This window comes from Eleginops maclovinus, chromosome 20, assembly GCF_036324505.1.
Source record: "Eleginops maclovinus isolate JMC-PN-2008 ecotype Puerto Natales chromosome 20, JC_Emac_rtc_rv5, whole genome shotgun sequence".
Taxonomy (NCBI): Eukaryota; Metazoa; Chordata; class Actinopteri; order Perciformes; family Eleginopidae; genus Eleginops; species Eleginops maclovinus.
Genome location: NC_086368.1, coordinates 10,180,941 through 10,206,350, shown reverse-complemented (window position 1 = coordinate 10,206,350; position 25,410 = coordinate 10,180,941). Strand labels below are relative to the sequence as shown.

Sequence of the window (25,410 nt, the reverse complement as noted above, 5' to 3'; positions counted from 1 at the left end):
TTATATTTCCCTGACCTTGAGGACTCAGATCTTGGCTGCACTGCATGCTAAATATCAGGACTTTGTGGAGGAGTGTTGATATTGCTGAAAGCTTCCCTTTCCTTCTGTCTTCTTGTAGCTTTTCTCCACATCTTACGCTTCTGTCGTTTAGCTCTGTCACTCAGATCACTGATAGTTTTCTTTTTCCCTTCCTCAGCATTCCTTTTCCACCTCTCGTGCTCACTCCTGAGATACTTTTCCCTGCTATCTGGGTCTGCATTCCTTCTTGCCCTGTACTCTCTTTGCCTCTCTGCTGCTGTTTTTGTCATTATGATGTCTGAAATTATTAAACATTAAAAAAAACATTAAGAATGATTACAGTAACACCAAAGATTCAACACCTGTCACAACATTTCAACCCTGTTACAATAAAAAATGTGACGGGGTTGAGGTTTTAAGGACATCATCAAGTTATTTAGCAAAACTATTATTTAATTTTTCCTAAACAATCGTGTACTATCATTAATTTATATAACAGAGTTGAATTGTTGAGTTTGACAATCTCAATCTGACAATACAATTATGAAATATAGGTAAGAAAAGATACTGACGTGTTTATTTGCCGCCTTTTCTTCATAAGACTTTTGTGATGTCATTTCCTCAATCCAGATGTCACTTGGACCGATCCATTATTTTAATATGGGGGTAAATGTTATGGTGTGACGGGGTTGAAACAAACTGGGGAACGTGTGTAAATATTGCAATTTCGTAGATAATTCATGTACTTTTTTTCAGCTCGCCCCCCACCACCACCCCGCAGTTAAAGTAGACAAGCACATGATTATATTAGCAGGAACATTTTGGAATAAATGGCCATTTGTATTTGTTGAATATTGAATAATATGTTGAATAATTATATTACAAAGAAAACCAATTCTTTTAAAACTATATATATATGGGTCATTTCAGAATTGCGGTTACATTTGGTGTCCCAGCAAAAACAATGTTAATTATTTTCTCCTAAAAAAATATTTTCAGACCCTGCTTTCAATATTATCACTAAATAGACTGTATGTAAAAAAAAAAACAATGTTTGGAGTACATTTTATGCACAATTTATTTGTTAAATATTCATCAAATGATTCCCACACCCTCCAAAACCATCAAAATTGCCTGTCCCAGGACAGAAATTCACATTTTCAACTTAAAATATTATAAATATTACATAATTCACCAAAATTTGCAGATTTTTTATGATAAATCTATAAATATGTATATAATCAGTTGCACAGAATGTTATTTTCCTCTAATACAGCTGATCTTGATATTTGAAAAATAAAAAATGTACCTGTCCCAGAGCTCTGTCAACTCTGTTATGTCTGGCATAAAACTACATAAAAAAACCCTATAGCATTCAAATAAAACCATGTGACCTGCACCAAGTGATGTCACTTCCTTTTCCTCTCTTCCTTGGAGGGAACAATGATATGTTTATCTTTCTCTCTTAATAATTTGTGCAAAATGTTGAGAACAAACCAAGAGTATATTTATTAAGCGTCAACTCTGTTTGTATGATGTTTTAGTGAATCTCTCCATCATTTCTTAAAAAATATATATATGATGGAAATTCATAAAGTTGAGGTTTTAGTCATGGCATGTGTTGTCTGGTTCTAAGATAGCACATGGAGTTAGACACAAAATGGTGGAAAATGTCAACTCTGTTATCGTCAACTCTGTTACATTTTCATGATAACAGAGTTGACAGCGACTAACAGTCACGTTTTCAGTCACTTTTGACCATTTTGCTGTAGTTAATATATAATTGAGAGTTATTTTTCTGTAAAGGTGAGATGTGTGATGTCGCTTTCCAGGTCATTAAAATGTAATTGAAGATGGTGTCGGCAGCAGAAAGGCAACGGCAGTACAGGGCACGGCGAGAGGCTGACCCTGAAAGGAGGGCAGCGAATTTGAAAAAAGACAGGGAGAGATGGATGAAGAGAAGGGATGCAGGGTCAACTGGCCAAGTGGCTACTCTGACTGAAAGGGGGAAGAGGCAGAAGAGGAAATATTGGAGAACGGCTCAGCAAAGATGCAGAACAAGGAGTTATTTGAAGCAACACCAGAGATTTGAAACACCACCGCAGAGTCCTGAGCTAGACCCTGAGCCAGACCCTCAGCCAGACCCTGACCCAGGGCCATCCAGGTTAGAATGGTTAAGTGAGAGAAGTAACTGCAGAAGCAAGGCCTATCCCATCAAGCAAGGCTATGAGGCTGGGTCCTCCGTAAAATTTGTTCAGTGGACAATTGAGCTGGGAGAAAGGAGGAAGAAAAACAAAGAAAATGAGAAAGAAAGTAAAAAAGAATCACAACCAGTCCGAATGACTGTGAATTTCCTGTTCAGCCTGTCCTCCCTGATAGCACTGAAGAACAACCCATGCCAGTCTCCTCTGATTGCACTGAACAGCAAACAGCAGAAATCAAGTGGGGGAGCAAAGACATGATGACTGGACAATGGTGCGTCATTAAATATGACGACGTTTATCCTGGAACCATTCTTGAGGTCAATGAGACGCATGCAAAAGTCACATGCATGCACAAGGCTGGGAAAAATAGGTTCTACAGGCCAATTCGTGAGGACACTTTATGGTATCCCTTTGATGATGTCCTCAGAATCATCCCACAACCTACCCCAGTGACAGCGCGCCATGTTGAAATAGACAAAGAAATATGGTCTGAAATTGCTGAATATTTTTTTATGCAGGGACTGTTATTTTGTTGCATTGTTATTGATCAAATCAATGAGTTTATAGATGAACAGGATGGTGGCCTACAAGTGGGTTGGGGGTGGAGGGGGTTCGTTATATTGTGATTTTGTGACAATGTAAACAAATTTACAACTTAAAATGTACAACTTTATAGATGTTGCTACCAGTCATGTAAAATGTGTTCACATTTTTTAAAGACAAGTTTTTAAAATTGCAATGTTACTGGTTTGGACTTTAGTTCATGGTGTGTCAACTCTGTTATGTCAACTCTGTTCGAGTTACGTCAACTCTGTTTGTCCTATGTTTTGTTAAAAAAAAAAAGACAATTAAATGCATTTTATTGTCAACAAAAAAACAGAAGATGTGTCATGACTAACTTACTCATTACAGGACATTTCTAAGCATTTGATTAATTTTTAAATCTATAATTATGAGAAAATGAAAGGGCCCTTGGCAACTTTTCAATGAAACGTCTCAGTGTTTTAACTCCTGAAAAAATAATATTAATCCTAGAAAGCTTAAGTTTTAATTAATTGAAATAGGGACAAATGTTCTCTCAGGGAAGACATCATTTAAACATGTATTGCATTTTAGTACAATAAATATTCAACCCACTTTGTCCATAACAGAGTTGACAGATTTTACTCTTAGTTCACCGTTTATCTGTTAAAATATTAAAATTCTTACATGATTAAGCGTGGCAAATACTGGAAGAGTAAAATATAAAGTATTCTCTCTGAGAAATGAAAGAAAAAAAATACAGAAAAAAACTTTTTTTTTTCACTCTTGTCTAAACTCAAAATGTACCCACAATTCTGAATTGACCCATATATATATATATATATATATATATATATATATATATATATATATATATATATATATAATTTGCAACACCCTGTGCGATTAATGCATTGCTTTAAAATACATTTTGTAGTTTCCTTTCATTTAAAATCTTTGAAATAAGCTTGGGGGACTCAAAGATTCTGGGAATCACCCAGTTATTTGCATGTACAATTGACCATGCCTAGTCCTCAATGTTATATTCTTCAAATACAAAATGTGAGATTTTGATATTTTACACAGTCCATAACATTACATACGAAATTACCATTAAAACAGAGATAATATAGAATATGTATGAAATATTACACACCCAGACCAAAAATAAGCGTCTCCTCTGAGTGTGCAGGAATATTATGCTCTTTGTTGTCCGAAGTAACGCTCCTCGAGACGTTACACAAAGTTTGAAATAAACTGTTGAGGTCACGCTACAGGATTATTGCACGCGCCCGCATACGGTGGTCAGATACAAACGGACGTTTTGATGTTAAATGCTTCATACTCATTACAACCAAGTACAGGTAGGTAACTGCCCGGTCGCCGTTTGCCATATTACTGATTAAGTCAACTGTTTTGCCGTATAGTTATTGTATTATTGTTTTGTAAGTATTAACGTCGCTAAAGGTAAGTTATGGTAACTACCTAGCCCCAAGAGTTAGCGCAAAGTACCGTTAAGTTCATAGTTTAACTGAACAAGCTAACTAGCTTACTTAATTTAGCCAACTGAGCTAACGGCTGGGGGAAATAAATAACGTGTATGTGAAATTGCATAATATTATCGTTCTCAAACGTTAGGTACCCCGTTGATATAGAATGAATTTCCTTGAAATGTTCAAGCTAAATGAACTGCATTTTACGTTTAAATATGAACCTATATGGTCTAATTTCAGGATGGAGAGAAACAGGGGGTTTAGCTTCAAACTGTTGGTGCCTTCCAGGGTGAGTAACGGTCAGGTGTCTGCTGTTCGACCGCAGGAAGTCGAGGAGACCTGTGGGGACTTCATGGTGCAGCAGGTAACTGTTCATTCAACTTGCCAAGTGTTAACCGCATTCAAGGCTAAACGTTGATGCTAGCTCAGCACTGGCACAGCCTGTCAGCACAACAATAAGCCAACTTTGTTCAACCAGCAATTAAAGTCTTAAATACACACTGTGTACTCTAGTTGTTCTGTAAAATGTGTCAAATATTTGTAGATGAAGGTTTTTAACCCTATAAACAGAATAGTTCACTTAGATATAAAAAAAATAAAAACGTTATTGTATATGTGCTTGACCTTACCATCTCTCACCTTGAATGAATCACCTTTCACAAGAAATAAAAGCCATGACAGGGTGATGTTCCACTCTCTAAAAGTATGTTTAAATCTGTTAGTGTGAGCCCTGCTATGAGGTCAAAAATATTGCTGCATAACAAAAATTGCACATTATTACATAGAGACAATTTTCTAATAATAAATACAAAAAATAACCAATCATGCTGTTTCCCAGGTTAATATTAAAGGTTTTGAAAAGGAGCAGACTATGCCATTCCCCAATACAAGCATGGATGCACCATCTAAGCCCACCAGAATAGGTATTTCCTAGTTAACAACACTAGCTTCAAAATGTCAGCACAAACATAATTATGTCAAACCTCATAAATATGAACATTGTCTCTTCTCTACAGACTTGCCAAAGATGAAAGCTGTGTCGCCAATGGGAAAAGGCGAGGTAATATTTTCCTGGTAAAGTGAATAGGATGGATCTGGCCTATGCAACAAGTATTTATTCAAAAGAATGTCTATTACCGTACCATCTTTGTGTTTATCCCACAGAATAGTTGCAATCCCGGACAGCTTTACTCAAAGTTGTTTGATGAAGTTGAGAAAGTGAAGTGTTGGAAGGTCAAAGTTGACTCTGACACTGTGCAAAAGGAAAGGAGGCTCCAAGAAAACAAAAGAACAATTGAAACTCAGCGCAAAGCCATCCAGGAATTGCAGGTTTGTGCCTCAGTGACTCTTCTTTATGTGTATGTCTCTCTCTAACACTGTTTTCATTTATATCAAAGGATTATGATGATATAGGAACATTATACTGTAACACCCTTTGATATCTCTATTGTTACGTGTTGTGTGTTCTGTCTTCACAGTTCGGAAATGAAAGTCTCAGTGTAAAGCTGGAGGAACAGATCAGCGAAAATGAGGATTTGAGGAACAAGTATGAGTTTTATTGTAAAAACACTTGCGGCTATTTTTTGCTGAAATGTTTTGTCTCTATAAAATGTTGCTTTAATATCACATTTTTTATTTAAAAAACAGAAACAACGCAACAAGGAATCTGTGTAATATACTCAAAGACACTTTTCAGCGGTCAGCTGAAAAGATGCATTTATGTAAGTAAAAAAGTGTGTTTTCTTCTGAAGGATGTGTCTTAACCAGTCTTAATAATAAGTGTTGAAAAGAAGGACCCATTGCTGCGTATTAGCTTCAATTCCTTTTTACATTTTTTAGTTGAATCAGAAAGAGAAGAAACACATCACCTCTTTATGGAAAACAGTTCAAGTATTCAGGTAAACACCTTTGAATCCATATAACAATAAAGTATGTGTTTTGACGAATAATTTGATGTTAAGCAGTAGACTAAACGGTGGGATTAAATGTGTGATTGTCAGTGTATTTGGAACTTTTTCTTGTAGAAAATGGTTGCAGCATTTGAAAGCCTTCGTGTTCAAGCGGAAGATGATCAACAAGAGATGCAAAAAGGTTTGATCTTATGTTTTCTTTTGCCATGGCCTTTTAATTTCACTACAGTGACACCAAATCTTAACATATCAGTCAGAATAAACTTTGAATGACTTGGGATGTAAGAGGTAATGTCCACCAGCAAGAAAAGTGTGCCTTTATTTCAGTCAAAGAGGCCTTGGTGCAGTTTGAAGATCTAAAAGAGAAGTACCATCAAGAATTTGACATGAAAGAAAAAGAGGTTAGTAAAGGAAATTCAGATCGGTTTATTTAGAACTTATCAAACTCACAGCTTATGGTTTGGCATTCACAGGTCACAGTGCTTCACACTCAAATACAGGATAAGGAAAGTGATCTACAAAAACTCCTGCTGGACCTCCATGAAAACCAGAAGTACTGCAAACAACTTCAAGAAGCAACAGGTAATTGCTCATAGCTTGTATATTTTCAGGTTCAGAATTTAGCAGAAGCAAGTTTTTATGAACTTTGTTTTGTAAACCTTATTTTGTTTACCAAAGCATTTTGTGTTTTACATAAAACAATGTTTTGTTAAGTTCTTGTGAAACAACATTCAATGTTATGTCAACAAGGTTTAGAAGCATCTCAGCAGGTGTAATAAAGTAGAAATGTTTAATGATTCATATGTTTGGATAAAATATAATAACTCCACTGGTAATGAAATCACATCATTAAATATGTGTTTACTTTACAGATGAGCAATGTGAACTGCTCAAGAGCTCAAAAACTGAACAACAGTCCCTGCTTCAGAAGCTGCACACTGCAGGGCAGCGCTGTACTGAAACTGAGGTGAGTGAAGTCTAACCAGGCTCTGTTGTGCGTTGTCAGCTTTGATTAAAAATAGTTTTCCATCCCATAGAAAAAATGTGAAGCTCTTGCTGCAATTCTGGAACAAAGTAAAGAAGAATATACAGAGATGATTCAAAACAAAGACTCAAGCTTGCAGGAACTCAGCAGAGTTAAAAATCAACAAGCAGAGAAGTTGGAGCAGAATCAGACGACCATTCAGGAGCTACAGGGTTCACTAGCCTTAGAGACAGAGAGGTATATATGGAATTAGCGCCTGAAATAGGCATGTTTCCTAACACATGTTTTTTACCTGTGTCATTATGTTCCTGGTGGGACTAAATATATTTACATTTACATTTTGGGAACTAATATTGGAATATCTTATTTCCAAGGGCTAAGGAACTTGAGGATAAACTCATGGCAAACAGTGAGGGACTGGAAAGAAGAAACACACTTTTAGGTAAGCCTCACTGAGTGGCATACATAAATATTTTAATTTGAAGCTTTTGAATGCTGAAAGAATGTTGTACTCTACAGGAGAGAACATGGAGCAGATTACAAAGAAAGAAGGGCAGATCAAAATACTTGAAGATGAACTGGTAGGGTGTATTTCTGTTTTTTAGAAGAGTGTATACCTTGTTTCCTAATCATTCACTGAACCTGCACACTGCAGAAGAGTATTCGAATACACTTACAGTACGCTTTTATTGTTCTCAGGACAAAACCTCTAAATGTGTTGAGTCCATGAAAGAAAAGATTGACGTCACTGAAGTCAAAGTGGAGACACTCACAGCTCAGCTTTCAAGGAAAACCAAAGAAACCCAGCAATACAAGGTGATCCAAACAGATCATTCATCTCAGAAAGAAAAGGGATGTTTATTCTATAGTCTATTGCCTTGTACCTTGAAATGTAAGCCCTATTAAATTTGTGTTGATACAGAGTGATGTAGAGATTGAGAAAGCAGAAAACGATCTACTAAAGGAAGCTTGTGAAGCTGCTGAAAAAGCCCAGAAGGATTTGGAGGAGAAATCCACAGTGACTGAGGTTTTGATATTTTTCATGATCGTGCTGCACTCATCATCTCTTGCTCAATGTGGGGAATTTTTCTGGGAAGTTGTTTTTATTCTGAAAAAAATGCATTGATGTGGGGTACTTCACTCAATTCCTAGCTTCACCACAATATGTTTTTATTTACCCTCAGATCAAAGTGCTGGAGCTGGAGGGACAGTTGTTGACTGAAGGAAAGAAAAATAAAGAACATACCTTCCAGATGGTGCAACTGAGACAAGACCTCCATCAGCATGAGTGAGTTCTTAGTGCATTATATTCAAATATACAATATAAATAAACAATTGTGATTTTGATGCTTGATTTATGTAACCTTCCAGGGATAAGTACAGAGAGCTTTTAGCCAACTTTAATGAGCTGCAGTCTGAGAAGACAGTCATTCAACTGCAGGTTGAGAGCGGATCTTCTAGTGTGAAAGCTATTGAGGAAAACATGAAGGTCTGAATTATCCAATCAAATATGCCAGATCATTTTCATGTATATCAACTGTTGGCATTATTACTGGCTGTATCATATGAAGGACACAGTCTGAGAGTTGTTTTGACTGAACAGGTTAGCGAAAAGAAGGCTGTGAAGCTCACAAAACAAATCCAAAGACTGGAAGAAGAAAACCGAGGTCTACGGTGAGTTGTCACTTTGAAAAAATAAAGTGGTTAGACATTGTGTAGTTGTAAAAATGTTCTATATTTCTGTTATAAAGAGAGGAAGTGAAGTCCATTAAGAGCAAAAGCCAAGAGAAATGTCAAGAAACTGAGACTCTGCAGAAGAAATCTGAAGAAAATGTAAGTATGCCAACAAAACCAAAACCATACGTGTTGTTGTGAAGGCTTTAAAGGAGGATTTGTTTGTGATTTCTGTGAATAGTATAAACATCTGGAGGAGGAAACCGCCGAAAAAGATAAGCAGATCAAGTCTGCTGAAACCAAGGTGATTTAATTTAAATGATTCAACATGGAAAACAGTATTATTATCTATCCTTTTTGAAATGAACAAGAAGTTGTTTGTTTTTAGTTGCGCAGTCTGAGGAAAAAGTTTGAAATAAAACTTAAAGCCCAGGAGGAATACCAGAAAGAGGTTTGTGATTGCTCTGAGACTGAGTACGTGCAATACATGGAATGGAAGTTATTCCAACAGTTGACTTTAAAATAAAATGCTTAAGAAACAAATGTCAAAGGAGAATGCTAAATCCAGTCAACTTGAAATGTTGGTATGGCCATTTTCCCCCTACTCGGTCTAAATGTTGATATAAACAGTTACTAAGTGTAACCCTGCATGAGGTAAAAGATGTTTTTGTCTTAAGATAAACATTCTTCAAGAGGAGGCAGAGAACCTTAAAGCACTGAACCAAGAAAACCGTCGGAAATTGCTTCAGGAATTTGAGTCCAAATCCACCTTGGCAGCAGAGCTTCAGAACGAGGTTGGTATTTAACGTTATGTTTTTTACCACAGATCCTCACAATTAAAAATCAAGAATAAGAACACTTTGTTTAACAGGTACAAAAGCTCAAATCCACAGCAGCAGAGGCCGTCAAGAACAAGGAAGACACAGAGCTCAAGTGTCAACACCAGATAGCAGACATGGTTGCTCTGATGGAGAAACACAAGGTAAGGTCAGCATAACGTATACACCGATCAGCCATATCATTCTGACCTCTGACAGGTGAGGTGAAGAACAGTCATTATCTTGTTACAATGGCACCTGTCAGTGTGGGGGTGGGTATGTTAGGCAGCAATCGAACACTTAGTGCCCAAAGTTGATGTGTTGGAAGCAGTAAAATGGGCAAGCGTAGGATGTGAGCGACTTTGACAAGGGCCAAATTGTCATGGCTCTACGACCGGGTCAGAAGGCCGGGTGAGTGTGCGTCACTTACCTGGGGAAGACATGGCACCAGGGCGGGAACTACGGGAAGAAGGCAAGCTGGCGGAGGCAGTGTGATGCTGCTAGCATCCTGGTGCCAGATACCACAGCACACCTTCAGAGGTCTAGTGGAGTCCATGCCTCGACGGGTCAGTGCTGTTTTGGCCTCAAAAGGGGGACCTACACAATATTGGGAGGTGGTCATAAGGTTATGGCTGATCGGTGTATGTTTTACTGTCTAACAGTGTTGTTTTTCAACATGATTGTCAATCCAAACGCATGTTGAATTGGGAATTGATTTGTATTATTAGAGCCAGTATGACCGGATGGTGGAAGAAAAGGATGCAGAGCTTGAGGAGACAAAGAAGAAAGAGATGCAGGCTGTTGCGCATCTGAAATCCCTGGTATAGTGTTTAAAAAATCATAATTGAATACATAATTGAACAAATACAATAAGATCAACTGTTATTAGATAACAAATGAATTATGTCAAATCTAAATTAAAAATTAGGACTTGGAACTCTCAAAGCACAAGACAGATAATGATCTCCTGAAGCAACAGCTGAAGACAGGAACAGCACAGAAGGTATGTCCCAGTTGGAATCAGGTACATACAGTGGGGCAAAAAAGTATTTAGTCAGCCACCAATTGTGCAAGTTCTCCCATTTAAAAAGATGAGAGAGGCCTGTAATTTTTATCATAGGTATACCTCAACCATGAGAGACAGAATGAGAAAAACAAATCCAGGAAATCACATTGTCTGATTTTTAATGAATTAATTTTCAAATGATTGTGGAAAATAAGTATTTGGTCAATAACAAAAGTTCATCTCAATACTTTGTTGTATACCCTTTGTTGGCAATGACAGAGGTCAAACGTTTTCTGTAAGTCTTCACAAGGTTTTCACACACTGTTGCTGGTATTTTGGCCCATTCCTCCATGCAGATCTCCTCTAAAGCAGTGATGTTTTGGGGCTGTCGCTGGGCAACACGGACTTTCAACTCCCTCCAAAGATTTTCTATGGGGTTGAGATCTGGAGACTGGCTAGGCCACTCCAGGACCTTGAAATGCTTCTTACGAAGCCACTCCTTCGTTGCCCTGGCGGTGTGTTTGGGATCATTGTCATGCTGAAAGACCCAGCCACGCTTCATCTTCAGTGCCCTTGCTGATGGAAGGAGGTTTTCACTCAAAATCTCACGATACATGGCCCCATTCATTCTTTCCTTTACACGGATCAGTCGTCCTGGTCCCTTTGCAGAAAAACAGCCCCAAAGCATGATGTTTCCACCCCCATGCTTCACAGTAGGTATGGTGTTCTTTGGATGCAACTCTGCATTCTTTCTCCTCCAAACACGACGAGTTGAGTTTTTACCAAAAAGTTCTATTTTGGTTTCATCTGACCATATGACATTCTCCCAATCCTCTTCTGGATCATCCAAATGCCCTCTAGCAAACTTCAGACGGGCCTGGACATGTACTGGCTTAAGCAGGGGGACACGTCTGGAACTGCAGGATTTCAGTCCCTGGCGGCGTAGTGTGTTACTGATGGTAGCCTCTGTTACTTTGGTCCCAGCTCTCTGCAGGTCATTCACTAGGTCCCCCCGTGTGATTCTGGGATTTTCGCTCACCGTTCTTGTGATCATTTTGACCCCACGGGGTGAGATCTTGCGTGGAGCCCCAGATCGAGGGAGATTAGCAGTGGTCTTGTATGTCTTCCATTTTCTAATAATTGCTCCCACAGTTGATTTCTTCACACCAAGCTGCTTACCTATTGCAGATTCAGTTTTCCCAGCCTGGTGCAGGTCTACAATTTAGTCTCTGGTCTCCTTTGACAGCTCTTTGGTCTTGGCCATAGTGGAGTTTGGAGTATGACTGTTTGAGGTTGTGGACAGGTGTCTTTTATACTGATAACGAGTTCAAAAAGGTGCCATTAATACAGGTAACGAGTGGAGGACAGAGGAGCCTCTTAAAGAAGAAGTTACAGGTCTGTGAGAGCCAGAAATCTTGCTTGTTTGTAGGTGACCAAATACTTATTTTACCGAGGAATTTACCAATTAATTCATTAAAAATCCTACAATGTGATTTCCTGGATTTTGTTTTCTCATTCTGTCTCTCATAGTTGAGGTATACCTATGATAGAAATTACAGGCCTCTCTCATCTTTTTAAATGGGAGAACTTGCACAATTGGTGGCTGACTAAATACTTTTTTGCCCCACTGTATCTGCTCCCTTTTCTTCACTGAAACAGCTTTTGAGAGAGGGTTCTTTATGAAACCTTTTTAATGCTATTAGGAAAAACTACAGAAGGATCTGGCTGACCTCAAGAACGAAATGTCATCCATGAAAATGACTCCGCTGACAGAAGCAGGGAACAAGCAGGTAAAAATATCCGTTCATCAGCGAATGAGCTAGCACTGTGACGTGGTTCGTTCTCGTGAATACTTGATCTTTAAAATTCCAGGCACCGGGCTTAAACCATACCCAAGAGACTCCAAGAGAGAGCTCTTCAAAGAGAAACACGTTTGACTTCACCAAAAGCAGGAGAACTCCCTCCTTCAGCAACGATGAGGGCAGTTCTGCAATTATGAAGAAAGCTGTGAGTTTAACCTTCCACATTCTTATTTCAAAATGGCTTATTCCAGACATTGTTGAGGTGAGTTAGGAATCAAATCAGGAAGTTGTCTTAACTTAAAAACAATCGCGATATTATGTTTTAACTCACCTGTTAGTCCAATTCAGACCATCTTCCTATCATGGAGGTCAAGTTCTAACCATTCAACAGTGTAGTGCATACTGAAATGATATGTCTCTTGCCATGAATACACAGCCAATACACTTTCAGGGCTGTGTGTTGTATGTTCATGTGTCATTTTCAGTGTGCACAGTATGTCCACAGGGAATCAATGAAAAAGGGGCGGTAAGGCTGTTATGGAATGATACTGCAATACATGTTTTGGTTGTCAAGGAATCAATTTAACTGCGATAACATTTTACATATTTTGTTAAGGAATCCACCAGAACATCCTGTGGAACAACACCAAAGACCCAGGTAGACCACAGAACATCTACATACAAATGTTGACTGGTGATGATAGTACAGATTACAGTCTATGGGATACTTTCTATAACTGTTGCTTTCACAATAACTCAGACTGACCTTGAATTCCCTTTGTAGGAAAGTCGCAATGAAGACCTAAAGACCCCAAGAAGTTTTACAAACAGACTTGGCGGAACATCAAAGATCAAAGTAAGATAGTGTGTTATGCTGACATGTTCAGATATTAATGGCTTCTTCTGACATTTACAATTAGATTTTTAAAATTCAGTCCTACAGAATAAGGACCCCTCCTTCTTCTGAAAAGGCGTCAGGCTGGGAAAAGAGCATCTTGGTGCTGTCCGACAAGTCTGACAGCTCCGACAGCTCCGACAAACATGATCTCCTGGTGAGCTGTATTCTTATTGGTTGCTGGTTGGTTTAAGTACACAGTAAGTGTGTGGTATCATTGTTTTGTGAATTGTGTCTGATAAAAGTGCATGATTGCTGAAAGAGCTGGTTTAGTCTTCCGTTTCCATTCTTGGCAGACCTTTGCCAGTACATCTATACCCAGTGTTGTCGCTCCATTGCGCAAAGTCAACATCTTCAAAAAGGTAAGATGCTTTTTAAAAATAGTTGATGCATTTTATCCGTAGACATAAAAACAAACAATCCCATGTCATTTTTATTCATAAAAAAATGGATCAACGTTTTTTCAGATTCAGAGCCCCCTCACTCAAAAATCACCGGGGAACTCTCTGAAGTTAGCAGCAATGAAAAGGATGCGAGATGCTGGCTGGACGGCTGTTACAGGCTGGGACAAAAAGAAGAAGACATCCAATGACAAGACCTTTGCATAAGTAGTAGAGGACAGACAACCCTACACGTGTTAGTCCGGTTTTGATGTTTCAATTTTGTTATCATTCATTCATAGCATTGTTCAGAATTTTGCAGACTCTATAATTAATAACAAAAGGCCAATTTATTTCTTTACATGCATCAAAGATTTGATAGGTTGATCAGTTAAACAGTGTTGTTATGGAAAAGTGTTCCAGCCGTTCAAGCAAGTTTGTTTGTTAACGTAGATTTAAATGAGCGCAGAATCCGCTCTCGGTTGTAGTTCTGCTGAATGGAAAGACTTATCTTTACTGGGGTCCACATGAAATCAATTTGATCTGCCCACGTTTATATTGTTGTGAGAAATGTAGTTATGTGTTGCTATCGTAATATATTTCAAGTATTTCTGTGTTCTAGTATTGACAGCTTAATGAGTAAAATTGATGTTCAATCAATCAGCATTGTCCTTGTTTCAATGTTCTGCCGATCTTTGTTTCGCTCTCCTCTCGTGAAATATCAGTCCTGAAACTACTAATTTGTGGAAGAGGAAACTTGTTTTGTCCATCCTTTCGAGCTCCAAAACTGCAGGAACTCTGTCCTCAATGAAGGAACTGGAGACGGAATTGAGATTGGTCTGCCGCTGGGTCTGTCGGAACGTTGTCGTATATCGGGTGGCCATCATAGAGTCCTCCAGAAATCACCAGTGTGTCATCGTCTGCCACAAATGCATCTGCTGAGAATCAGGTTAACTGTTAATGATAAATAAAACAGAATATGCTGATGGTGTGAGGAAGGGAAAGTCCTTACCCGTGTTATTGAGAGGTTGATGCGAGTATTGGATTTTATGTTGGCATCTGTGAAACATTAACCCAACCAATGCTAGAGTGAATACTCCGAGTACAACGCTGAAAATAACAGTCATATTTGTTTCTGAAATGTTCAGTCGCAACCCTAACAGGGACAAAAGGAACACATTAAAAACCTACAATGAGCAATTACATCATAAAGAGAAAGCTGAAGCCTGCTTACCCTGTGTGGTTCTGTTCATTGAACCTGACGTTGTGATGACGGTGTGTGATGGATCTGTTGCAATGACTGTAGCAGCCGGCGTGCTCGTGTTACCTGCTGGGGGCTGTGTTGCTGTCTGTGCAGTGGATGTTGTTGTGTGATTGCCAGGTGTTGTGGTTGTTTGTGATGTGGTGTTTGTTAGAGGAGTCATGATGGTGGTTGGCTGAGACGGGTGACCTGTGCTCTCATTTGTCGCTGCTGTAATTCCTGTGTATGTCTCACTGTCTGGGGCTGTGCTGGTAAAAGCAGTTGTGTTTTCAGTCAAATTTGAGATAACAGTTACACGCTCAGCAGGTGAAGGTGCTGCTGTGGTTACGTTTGTCGGGTTTGAGCTAGGGGTTGGTAATGCAGGACTGATAGCAGTGTTATTCTCCGCTTGTACCACAGCGATAGAAATAGCCAGAAGGCAACAAGCCAGGGCAGCAGAGATGGTATCCATGACTATTAAGTCCTGAAATGGAAAACAAAACATGAGCACTTTCAGAAACACTACAATATGTTTCCCGTATCTGATTAATATCTGTGTAATAACAACACCTTAAACATGGTGTTTGACCTTTAATAACTAGGTCGTATGTACTACATTTATACTCCAGGAAATGATCAGACACTTCAAAACACATAATGGCCTCCTAACTCTGATGCTATTTAAATAGAATCCTTTCTACTTACTCTATGTGAAAGCTTAACTCAATTCAAATCTTGATTGAATGTCGGATCAGGCTCACCTTGTTTTGTCGGTATCAGTGAAAACAAAATCACTTCACTGGCAGCGAGTCTGCCTCCATGTAACAAGTGACTCCACTTCCTGTAAACCTTGTGCAGCTTGTGTGGATTTTCTGGCACAGCGGCAGGTGAAAGGGGGCAGGTCAGTTCTTTGTAAACTTCCTCCATTGTATGTTGCCAAGGAGACAAATGACACGTTTATTATCCAGACCAAAGCTCACTTGTCTTTTCCTTATTGCTAAGTTCAAACACAGTTTACAGCCCTGAGTGGAATGGAAACTGCATTTACTACGGTACATTTAGATTTCTGTGTTTTACTGTCCTGTATTCTTTCTTCACATACAGAGCTCATACACTCACTGGGTTTCTCGGTATGCTTTTGTACAAGTGTTGCTTGAATGTTTAAAGAGTGGAGTTAGTGACAAATTCATATAGGTAGTGACTAAAAAAGTTCAACATTCCCATATAAAAATGATCAGCCACTTAACAAATACTTCAAACCCATTGTAAGAGCCAATTAAGCACACAGTCATATTTGGGGGAAATGTTTATGTTGGCTTGACATATTACATGGTGCTAAATTCCATTTATACTATTATTTTTGTAGAGTTTCGTATATAGTGATATAGGTGGATTATGCTAAGGTTATGTTTCTGTTTACTACTTTTTGATGTAAAATGCTAGGTTTCCTATTTCCAACATGGTATTAGGGCCTTGAACGCAGCTTTCAGGACACATGAGAAAAAAGAGTTTTAGGAGCTATGCTAGGCTAGTTGGATGCTGGAAGTCTGCAAGATAGGATCGCAACAAGTTTTTGACCGTGTTTACTGTTTCGTGTTATATCAAACTTCAAGTCGGTGTTGGACCGAACGACATGTATTTGTGGATGAAAATCACCTGCAGTGACGCTGTGTTTTATTTTGAATAAACCCTCGTTCAAGTTTACCTGTCTCCCGTGACTACATTGGGTCTTCACAAAAGGTTTGGAATTAATTGGAACACGAGTCAGAACCAAGATACATTGCAGACTAAGTGGCCTAGGAACTTTGGACAATATTAAAACGGCCACTACACCCATTGTCTCTAAAATACTGCCATGTCATCATACATTTAGTAAAATATCAAACAGTATTTCATTGTGCCTTTGTCAGCAGGAAATGATAGAGGACAATGTGCAGGTAGAGAACATAACGCTAGCAGACACCATGACAGAGAACAATTGAACAAAGGGCAACGAAAGTAAAGTTACCACATCAGTGTTTAACAGGAAATGAGAGCAGCTCTGTTCTGATGAAATGTCCTGGTTCAGCTCAAGTGTTATTGTATCTGCCCAAATGTTGCACAACGTTCTATCATTAAAATCACCTCAGTAGGGTAGCAGCATCCAAAGAAAAGATTTGGAATTTGATTTATACTCTTAAAGCTCAATTTAAGACGAGTTGTCAAGCTCTTTTTTAAAGTAAAATATACATAATGTTTTATTGAAATTCAAGAAACATGTTTAAAACACATCTTTCATATCAACATAAATATGTACATAACGGTAATGGACAATTGTTTCTATAAATGTAATGCACAAAGGATCTAGCAGCAAAACAATTAAGTCATTAACATGTTTATAAAAATAATTATATTCAAATCTCTCCATGAAGTAAATAGGAATGAATACAGCAGCGTCACAGTTTGGTGGCTTTTTCAGGATCTTTGCTTTTCATTGCAACGTCTGTGAATGTCTGGTTGTCAGCCCCCATATTGAAGTCTGTGGCAGACTTTTCTGGGACTTCTGATACCTGTAGTGGAGTGAGAGCAAACTATTACCACATGACAAAATATACATGTCTATATTTAATATATTTGTTACTTGTTATATAACACAAGGGTTAGTCTCCTACCTCTGATTTACCACAGCAGCTGAAGCAAAACAGGTCGCTTGCCTTCACAAACAGATCAGGGTTCTTGTGTTCTTGCTTACAGCCACCTAAACACAAATGGAAACATATTCCCACAACAGTTCTTATTGTAGATTTACATTATACTGTTAAATATTTCACCAACATAAGAAATGATGTGTATTTGGAGGAGATGGTAAAGGAGACGTCTCACCTGTGGCCAAGCTCACCAGCAGGCCAATCACCATTGTGGTAAGCACACCCAGAAGAGAGAAGTAGAGGTAGGACAGGGAGTACCAGGAGTCTGCCAGAGGCGGCCTCACACTGACACACGGAGGAAACCATTTCATTATGTCGTCATGTTATTCTGCATTCGTTTTCACAATATTATCGCCACTTTTTTTCTGATGACATACTGTATGAACCTCGATTGCAACTATTGTTTATCCTTATTATCGATTATTTGTTTTATAATTAGTTTTGTCCAACCGACACATTTTTATTCAGTAAACAGCAATAATATAAAAGCAGAAAAACATCTGCAAATGATCACTTTAATAAACTGGAACATGAGAATAGTTGCTATTTTTAAAATGCCCTTAGGAATTAATAGCTTATTCAAATAGTTGATTTTCAAACAGTTTTCCTATAAATAAAGCAAGTATCTGCTGCTCAAGTTCACATATAAATGTAGACTGAGGTTCTTTGGATATTGTCTCTATCAATGTAACAGAGGAGAAATTTACATTCTGCATTTGACCCATCTCAGTGTTAGGAGCAGTGGCCTGCCATTGTGTACGGCCCGGGGAGAAAGTGTGGGGAACGGTGCCTTGCTCAGGTAGCACTTTCTTCTCTTTTTTTGGGAACTCGAACCGGTGACCTTCCGGTTCCCAAGCCAAGTCCATATGGGCTTCACCGCCACGTCACCACATATGCATATTGTATTTACAAATGTATTCGGAAATACATCTTCACCCTGTATAAAAATCTATTTCTGAAATGTCAGTGTAATGACATTTATAAATATAGTGATACAGCATTGTAAAGTTCAAGCATTCCCTCTGTGAGCATTCATCCTTGGTAACAGCTAAATATATATATATAGGTTTTAAAGTTTTTACTTCTGGTAATAAACTGGAAAATGGAAGTGTTTGTGGGTCAGATATGAAGCCTGGAATCATTTCTATAAGTTGTATACATTTGCTCAATTAATATGCTTATGTTCCTATCGACTCATATCATGTGAGTGGCAGCAGATGCCCCTGTGTGTCATCAATAACTCACTCGGGCTGTGAGGTCAGAGTCACGGGACTGGTCCACGGAGCTTGGGTTGTGAAGTTTTGACTCATTGTGTTGTTGCAGCCCACAGTGGTGACTGGGAGAGGGTTTGTCCTTTCAGCTGTCGGGGGGTAAATCTGGCCTCCAACCCCCACCCACAGAGTCAACACCAGACCAATGATCATTCCCACGAGCCCTCCCTGCAAAGCAAACATGGCTGCAGTCAAATACTTCCTGGATGCGTCACAATTCAAAAGGAATGCTCGCGTAAAGGGAAATACTCACTATTGAATTTGATGTGCGGAATAGCATGCCTAATAGGTAAAGACCAAGAAGAGGCCCGCTGATCATGCCAAATATGGACAGAGCTGCCTGTGAACAGTAAACTTTTAGAAGGCTTGTAGTTCATGATGTTCAGCTCTTGGTGGGGCAGTAGAGCAATGCATGAAAGCAGTAGTGTTGGTGCAAGGTGTTCACCTGCAAAATGCTTCCCATGGCTGATGCAACTCCAGCCATCCCAATACACACGGCACCAAAGAAAACACCTGGGAGATGTTCAAATCAACATTACTGAGATGAAAGAAAGGATCTAAACTGCTTTCAAAGGCAGAGACTAATGTTTTGTGGATTTTGGTTGTAATGTATTTTGAATGTTGTCTTGGATTTCCAGGGTATCTGTTCTTGAAAAGTCATAAGCATTGAATGTAGTTAATAAATGTCAGTTCTCAGGCATTAATTATATATTCAAAACAATTGTGCATATGATTGGGGGCTGTCAGGAGACGCTACACATAAAGAATTACATTAGGAAGGAAACACATGGACCTGTGAAGGGCAAGTTTGCGCAAAATGAATATGTGTACTTAATCCATTAATCTTTTTTTAACACTTGGTAATGCAACTTGTAGTAAATATATCCTATGTGTAACTAATAAAGGGTTTAACTTCACAGTAACTACTTGGATAAATAATGGAAACCACAACTTTGATCCTCCCAAGCTTACCTACATGTTTCAACCGGTTCAGATTATTTCCAGCTAATTTACCTGATGAAACGCATTAACCACTGTTAGCACACTGATGTGCTTTGCAAAATCTGCTTGTAGAAACTTTTCACAAATAAGGATTTAATGTATTTTATTACCGTATTTCTGTTCATGTTGTAACTTGAACAGTGGAACTGGCAAAACGGATATGTCTTTTGAAGAATAACATGATAAGATAATGGTTCCCTTTAGTAACTACTGGTATCTTTTGAGCTTCATGGAGTCAGACTATAAGATAATAACTGTGGTATTTATGGTCAGGACTGACTCTAATCCCCTTACATAATGAGATGTGTAAGGTTGTAAAGAACAGTTTTCTTCAGAAAAAATGTCCCTTAGTGGTAGTTAACACATTATTACACTTTTGCAGATTGTGCAAATGTGAGCGTATTTTTAACTTACTGAGACCCATGTTCATCCAGGAAACGTGCTTCTCTGTGAGGTTTTTGAACACTGGAAGAATAAAGTCTTCCATAGTGACAGCAACAAGAGCATTAATGCTGGAAGACACCGTGCTGAAAAATATACAAAAGTTATCGTTTAGCCTTTCTGAACAGAAGAGGATGACTTGCGCATATAGATGGAAATTTAGATTACAGGTAGGATTAGTCTCAAGTAGCATGCAGATGGTCGTTTCGTGCGTCATGTGTGGATAAAATGACTTGAACACAACAATGACTGGTTCATTCGTCAGGAAGAAACATAACCCAGGTACTGCCAGCTCATATTTACTCACCATTGCATCTTATCTACAAGATCATTTCCTTATTCCTTAGAAAGTATTAAAAATGTCCATGTTTTTCTCAGATCTCACCTAAGGGTACCACTGTATGCAGCAGCCACAAACAATCCAGGAATTCCCGGGTAGGCAGCCAGGATATCCATAACAAGGTACGGCAGCATCTGGTTTCCAAAGAAGAACCATTTTACAGTTAACAATAATGCTTTGTGACACACAGCATGATGACCATGAGATGATGAGACAATAGCAGCTGTGGTTACCTGGTCAGATGTGCCTATATCACTGTTTTCAAGTGGGTCACAGTTCTTGTAAACTGAGTACATGGTGAGGCCAGAAAACACAGCCAGACTCACAGTTAGCCACAGGCCAACCATGTTCACATACAAAGACCTGGGATGTTAAAGAAGATGCGTCAGTGCACAAACCTTTGCTCACATCTAACAATGTACTGTTTGCATTGCAGTGACGCTCACATCTTGGCATGTCTCAAGGTTTTGCAGGAGATGTAGCGTTGCACCTGGGACTGGTTGATCGAGTAGATGGACACCCACATGACGCTGCCACCGATGACGATAGTCCAGAAAGTATGTCGCTTCAGAGGGTTGGGGTCAAAGCTGTGATAAAAGTCAATAATTTGTAAGGATTGATTATTTGGGGACATCAACAACACAAACATCTGTTAATGCGAGGTCTTTGAAAAGGATACTGAAAAAAAGTTGAATTTAATTAAATGTATTATGTCAACAAATGTCCGTAATTGTATTAGTTTAGTTGAAGGTAATAATATTAAGTTGAAGCAAAACGTATGAGGTTCATCTTTATATTATTGCTTTCCTCTAACCTAATTTAACTGTGTCTCATTTGTTGACATAAAACACTTATGTCAACGTTACAGTTTTTTCAGTGAATAAACAGAAATGATTGATATTTAATTATGTGCACAACATTTTCCAGTGAACCTTCCATTCTTTTACACATGCAGTCAGTCACAGGAAGCAATTAACAGAAAGTTAATCTCATTTGTTTTTCCATCACTTCAGTCTAGTTGATCTGATTATGCCAGCCCCACCCATCTGACATCATAATCCGTTTAAAACCAACCAACAACAAATACTATCCGACACAACTCTGCTGGCGTACTTACTCAAACGCCTCTAGTCGGCCTCCTTTGCTGGCATCTTCCCAAATATTCGTCAAGCCTCCCTGCAGAACGGCTCCTCGGGCTATAACCGCCACAAAACCTGCCAGCATGATCACCATCTGCATTACGTCCGTCCAGATCACTGCTTTCAGACCGCCCTGAAACAAATCCAAGTTACTGTCAGTTTATTATTTCCAACTAATGTTATAGATCTAGTTGAGGCTCGCTGTGATGTTCAAACTTGTACAATTATAAATAAGCTTTGGAAATGTTAGTGTCACAAGCAGTTGTCTAACATATGTATATATTACCAAGTTGTTGTTTTTATACACCCCCCCCCTTTTTTCTACGCTCTTATCTTATTATGTTATATGTTCTTGTTTATATTTGCACTGTGGGACTGCCAGAAACGGTATTTCAATTTTCTGTATGTATAACACATGTGCAAACTTTGACAATAATGTGGACTTTGAACTTCGACTTTGAGATCTGACGGTTTTATGAACCGCTCACTTAGTTAGGTGTGTAAAATCAGTAAAAAATAAATAAAATAATCACAACAAGTTTAGTTTAAACTTTGGAAATAGAAACGCGATTTTAGACTATGTTTGTAAATGATACTCTTCTTGTTTATTGTTGGTACGCAGAACATTAATTCATTACAATAAGTATTCAATTAAATGCAGAATACTAACCAAAGTGCAGTAGACGATGCACACTGCTCCTGTGGCCACCAGCACTCCCCATAGATCAAGCCCTGTGACTGAGTAACCACAAAAATACTCCATTATGATTTCAAAACAAACAAATTGAGACATAAATAACACCATGACACATTTGAGTGAATTCGAGGATATTCATAACCTCCCTGAAATGTTGCAATTATCCTTGTTTTTTTTAACTTGATTATAGCTATGAATCTTTCCTTTATTTAAAAGGAAACACAAACTCACTCTGTGTTAAAATTAAACATGAGACCAGGAAACATCTCTCCTATCTATCAGTAAACAGTACAAACTCTGTTATCAGGCCAAATCAGATCTAGACTAACACAGGTTACCTCCGGACGACTGAAGAACCTTTTAATCATAGCTGTTGCAGCCCATTTATGGACTTACTTTGATTCAACGCGAGAGCTGGCGCGTAGATGACCATGCCGGTGTACAGGACCTGAAAAAAAGTGCTCCCATTAGCTGATTAGGTGGAAACACGTCAACTGTGATTCATATTCATCTTGAAATGGGTATATCAATTCAACATGAAGTAAAACAGGTGCTTTTCACCATGTTACATTAACCATGTTATTTTGAATGATCTAATTACAAAAAAATCAATGAATACGTTTTAAAAGCATGATTTAGTTACCGTCTGAACAATGTACATTGACGTCCCAATCAAACGAATGGGCCGGCTGAAACGAAGCTCCAGGTACTAGAAATGGAAGGAAAAAAGACAGTCACACTTCAGTAAGCTGTGATTTGGTTTAAACAAATACATCCATATTTGCACAATATTCAAAGTGTTTTTCTTTTTTTTTTCAACTCCAGTGTCCGCCCAATTTTCTGGGGAAATGCTTTTATAGCAGTTGGATTGTATACAGCAATGGATAGCAGTAAAACCCTTTAATCTAACTACAGCCATGTTGCGAAATAGAATGCATCCACATCTTGTAAAAGTATTGTACTCCCGCCCATCAATAAAGCATGCATGCTCCAATAATTCTTATATTCCAAGGTATTTTGTGCCAGCTTTTATGATATTATAATCATTTACTGTGACATATCCGTACCTCATAGGCACTGGTGATTCCCAGTCTGTAGAAAAGTGGGACAAAGACCTCAGCGGTGATGGCAGACATGATGGCATAGGAGAAGCCGAACAGCCAGAATGCAGTTCCAAAGCGGTAGGCTTCAGCCGGTGTGCCGATGACCGTGATGCCAGACATAAAGCTGGCAGTGAGCGACATGGCAACAGGCACAGCTGTCATTTGTCGTCCACCGAGCAAGAACTCAGAACTGCTGGTCTCCTTGCGGCTTCGGATGGCCTGGAAAAGGCCAATGCCGGCTGCAGCCAAAATAGTTCCCGCAAACACCACATAATCCCACACAGAGAAAGTGGCCACTGGACCACCTGTACCAGCCATAGTTAGTTTAGCAGCTCTCTGAACTCTTGTTACGCAGCCTTCTGTATTATTTATTGTTTCTCACGTTGAAGGATCTTACATTTAATTTAGCCTGAATTTTTCGTTAATTCCAGTACAGAAATAGAAGGCAGAGAAAGCCAGCATTTCACACACTGTGAGACGGGTCTAAATAAACTGCACACATCCTAAAACAGTCTCTTCAAATCTTCAACAAAGAAGAGAAAAATCCTGTCTTCGAGGTGTTAGTCTTACGCTGTTTTCTGCTTTGCCAATCCAACTGTCAAAGTCTCCAGCTGATAGTAGAGGAATAAGACGCTTTAACCACTGTGCATTTCCTGCAGGTGTCTTGGCCACTGTGAAGTTTTCTACAGACCATAAAGATTAGCTTACTTTAGTTAATAATCCATCAAGGACACATGGTACTGAAGTCAGCCTTCCAGTGATTGTAAAAGGTGGTGCTCCTGGGGTTTGTGCTGACACCAAACAAGATTCTTTATGTTGTCAAGACGTCTCCATTCACTGTCGGGACTTTAAACGACTGCAGGTTACTCTGTAGATATTGCTTATTTGACTATTTTCCGAAGGCAGGGCAGGTCGAACCTCTATCATTGGTCACTTTGGCTTATCTAATCACCATTGCTTAATTTGCTCGTCTGCATTTTATTTTTGGCTATTACTAGTTGTGCACATCATTGCGAACTCAAGACCACAGAGTGACAACTACCTTTAAAAATATCGCAGATAAGAAGGAAACAATTTATGTAATCTCTTCACCTTCATGTTAGTACAACAGATATTAAGTGTCATTTCTTTTAATATTAGTAATCTATTGAATAGCGATTTTGTGGTTGATTTCATGCAAGCAACTCTTGATGAGCTCATCAGTTCCAGTCAGATCTTAGAAAGTTAATGGGAAATGGTGCATACTGTTAATGTTTGTAAAGGTAAATGAGGGCTGGGGAGAAGAAAATGGGTGGCCAAAATGGACTGAAACTGAACGTTTTACAACACAGCCAAGGAATTAAATGAAATCCTATTGAACTTTAACTGACGAGGAGATAAAAAACAAACACAAGATTGACATAAAAGAATGTATCAGAGAGACTTTGACTATCCTTGACAATCATTAAACAAAAATATGGATAAGGAAATCCATGCAGATCTGGCTCAAGTGGTCGTACTGACTTGTCAGTAGCTTCAAGTCTCTATCTATTTGACGTTTAGAGATAAACTGCAACGTCTACTGCTGCAGTTTTCAATTTACTTACTGTACTATAAGAAAAGATAAGATAAACCTGCTCTGAATGTTTTACCCGTGTTTGTGAAAGTCTTGTATACATTTTGCTGACTGGTGTGGGTTTTTATAGCCAACAGTGCTTGAAGCATCATTGCCACATGCACATTGACAGAAGTGCTCAGAAGTGTTATGTAGTTCAAAAAGTCTTTTTTTCTATAGTTAATTTTT

At 38.7% G+C, this 25,410-nt stretch overlaps 2 protein-coding genes and 1 long non-coding RNA gene across 4 annotated transcripts; 1 reads left to right on the top strand and 2 right to left on the bottom strand.

Moving 5' to 3' along the window:
- Window positions 1-3,974: 3,974 nt before the first annotated feature.
- Window positions 3,975-14,611, top strand: sycp1 (synaptonemal complex protein 1). Of its 2 annotated transcripts, XM_063911719.1 has the most exons (34): window positions 3,975-4,108; window positions 4,478-4,601; window positions 5,076-5,160; window positions 5,254-5,297; window positions 5,402-5,566; window positions 5,716-5,783; window positions 5,885-5,958; window positions 6,077-6,135; window positions 6,262-6,328; window positions 6,475-6,548; window positions 6,621-6,729; window positions 7,020-7,114; window positions 7,185-7,369; window positions 7,507-7,574; window positions 7,652-7,713; window positions 7,832-7,948; window positions 8,055-8,159; window positions 8,317-8,420; window positions 8,504-8,621; window positions 8,736-8,806; window positions 8,884-8,965; window positions 9,048-9,110; window positions 9,195-9,257; window positions 9,484-9,600; window positions 9,678-9,788; window positions 10,353-10,445; window positions 10,553-10,627; window positions 12,334-12,420; window positions 12,503-12,637; window positions 13,049-13,090; window positions 13,217-13,288; window positions 13,368-13,484; window positions 13,624-13,689; window positions 13,795-14,610. In XM_063911719.1, exons 2-34 carry the CDS (start codon window positions 4,479-4,481, stop codon window positions 13,933-13,935), a joined length of 3,057 nt encoding a protein of 1,018 aa, XP_063767789.1. In that variant the 5' UTR covers window positions 3,975-4,108; window position 4,478; the 3' UTR covers window positions 13,936-14,610. The 2 variants fall into 2 exon arrangements, with proteins under 2 accessions (XP_063767789.1, XP_063767790.1); XM_063911720.1 differs by lacking the exon at window positions 9,195-9,257 and having other exon boundaries at window positions 13,795-14,611.
- Window positions 13,748-15,888, bottom strand: LOC134883385 (uncharacterized). The gene is made up of 4 exons (XR_010168268.1): window positions 15,709-15,888; window positions 14,942-15,431; window positions 14,720-14,863; window positions 13,748-14,645 (listed from the first exon to the last, which is right to left on the bottom strand). It is a non-coding gene; the product is annotated as an uncharacterized LOC134883385 (long non-coding RNA).
- Window positions 15,889-17,166: 1,278 nt separating this feature from the next.
- slc5a8l (solute carrier family 5 member 8, like) lies at window positions 17,167-24,472 on the bottom strand. The gene is made up of 15 exons (XM_063912003.1): window positions 23,592-24,472; window positions 23,168-23,233; window positions 22,921-22,972; window positions 22,498-22,565; window positions 21,806-21,960; window positions 21,135-21,275; window positions 20,922-21,051; window positions 20,734-20,822; window positions 20,322-20,434; window positions 19,351-19,418; window positions 19,159-19,245; window positions 18,880-19,073; window positions 17,810-17,919; window positions 17,599-17,684; window positions 17,167-17,496 (listed from the first exon to the last, which is right to left on the bottom strand). The coding sequence occupies exons 1-15, from the start codon at window positions 23,943-23,945 to the stop codon at window positions 17,383-17,385; spliced, it is 1,827 nt and encodes a 608-aa protein (XP_063768073.1). The 5' UTR covers window positions 23,946-24,472; the 3' UTR covers window positions 17,167-17,382.
- Between the last annotated feature and the right edge of the window lie 938 nt (window positions 24,473-25,410).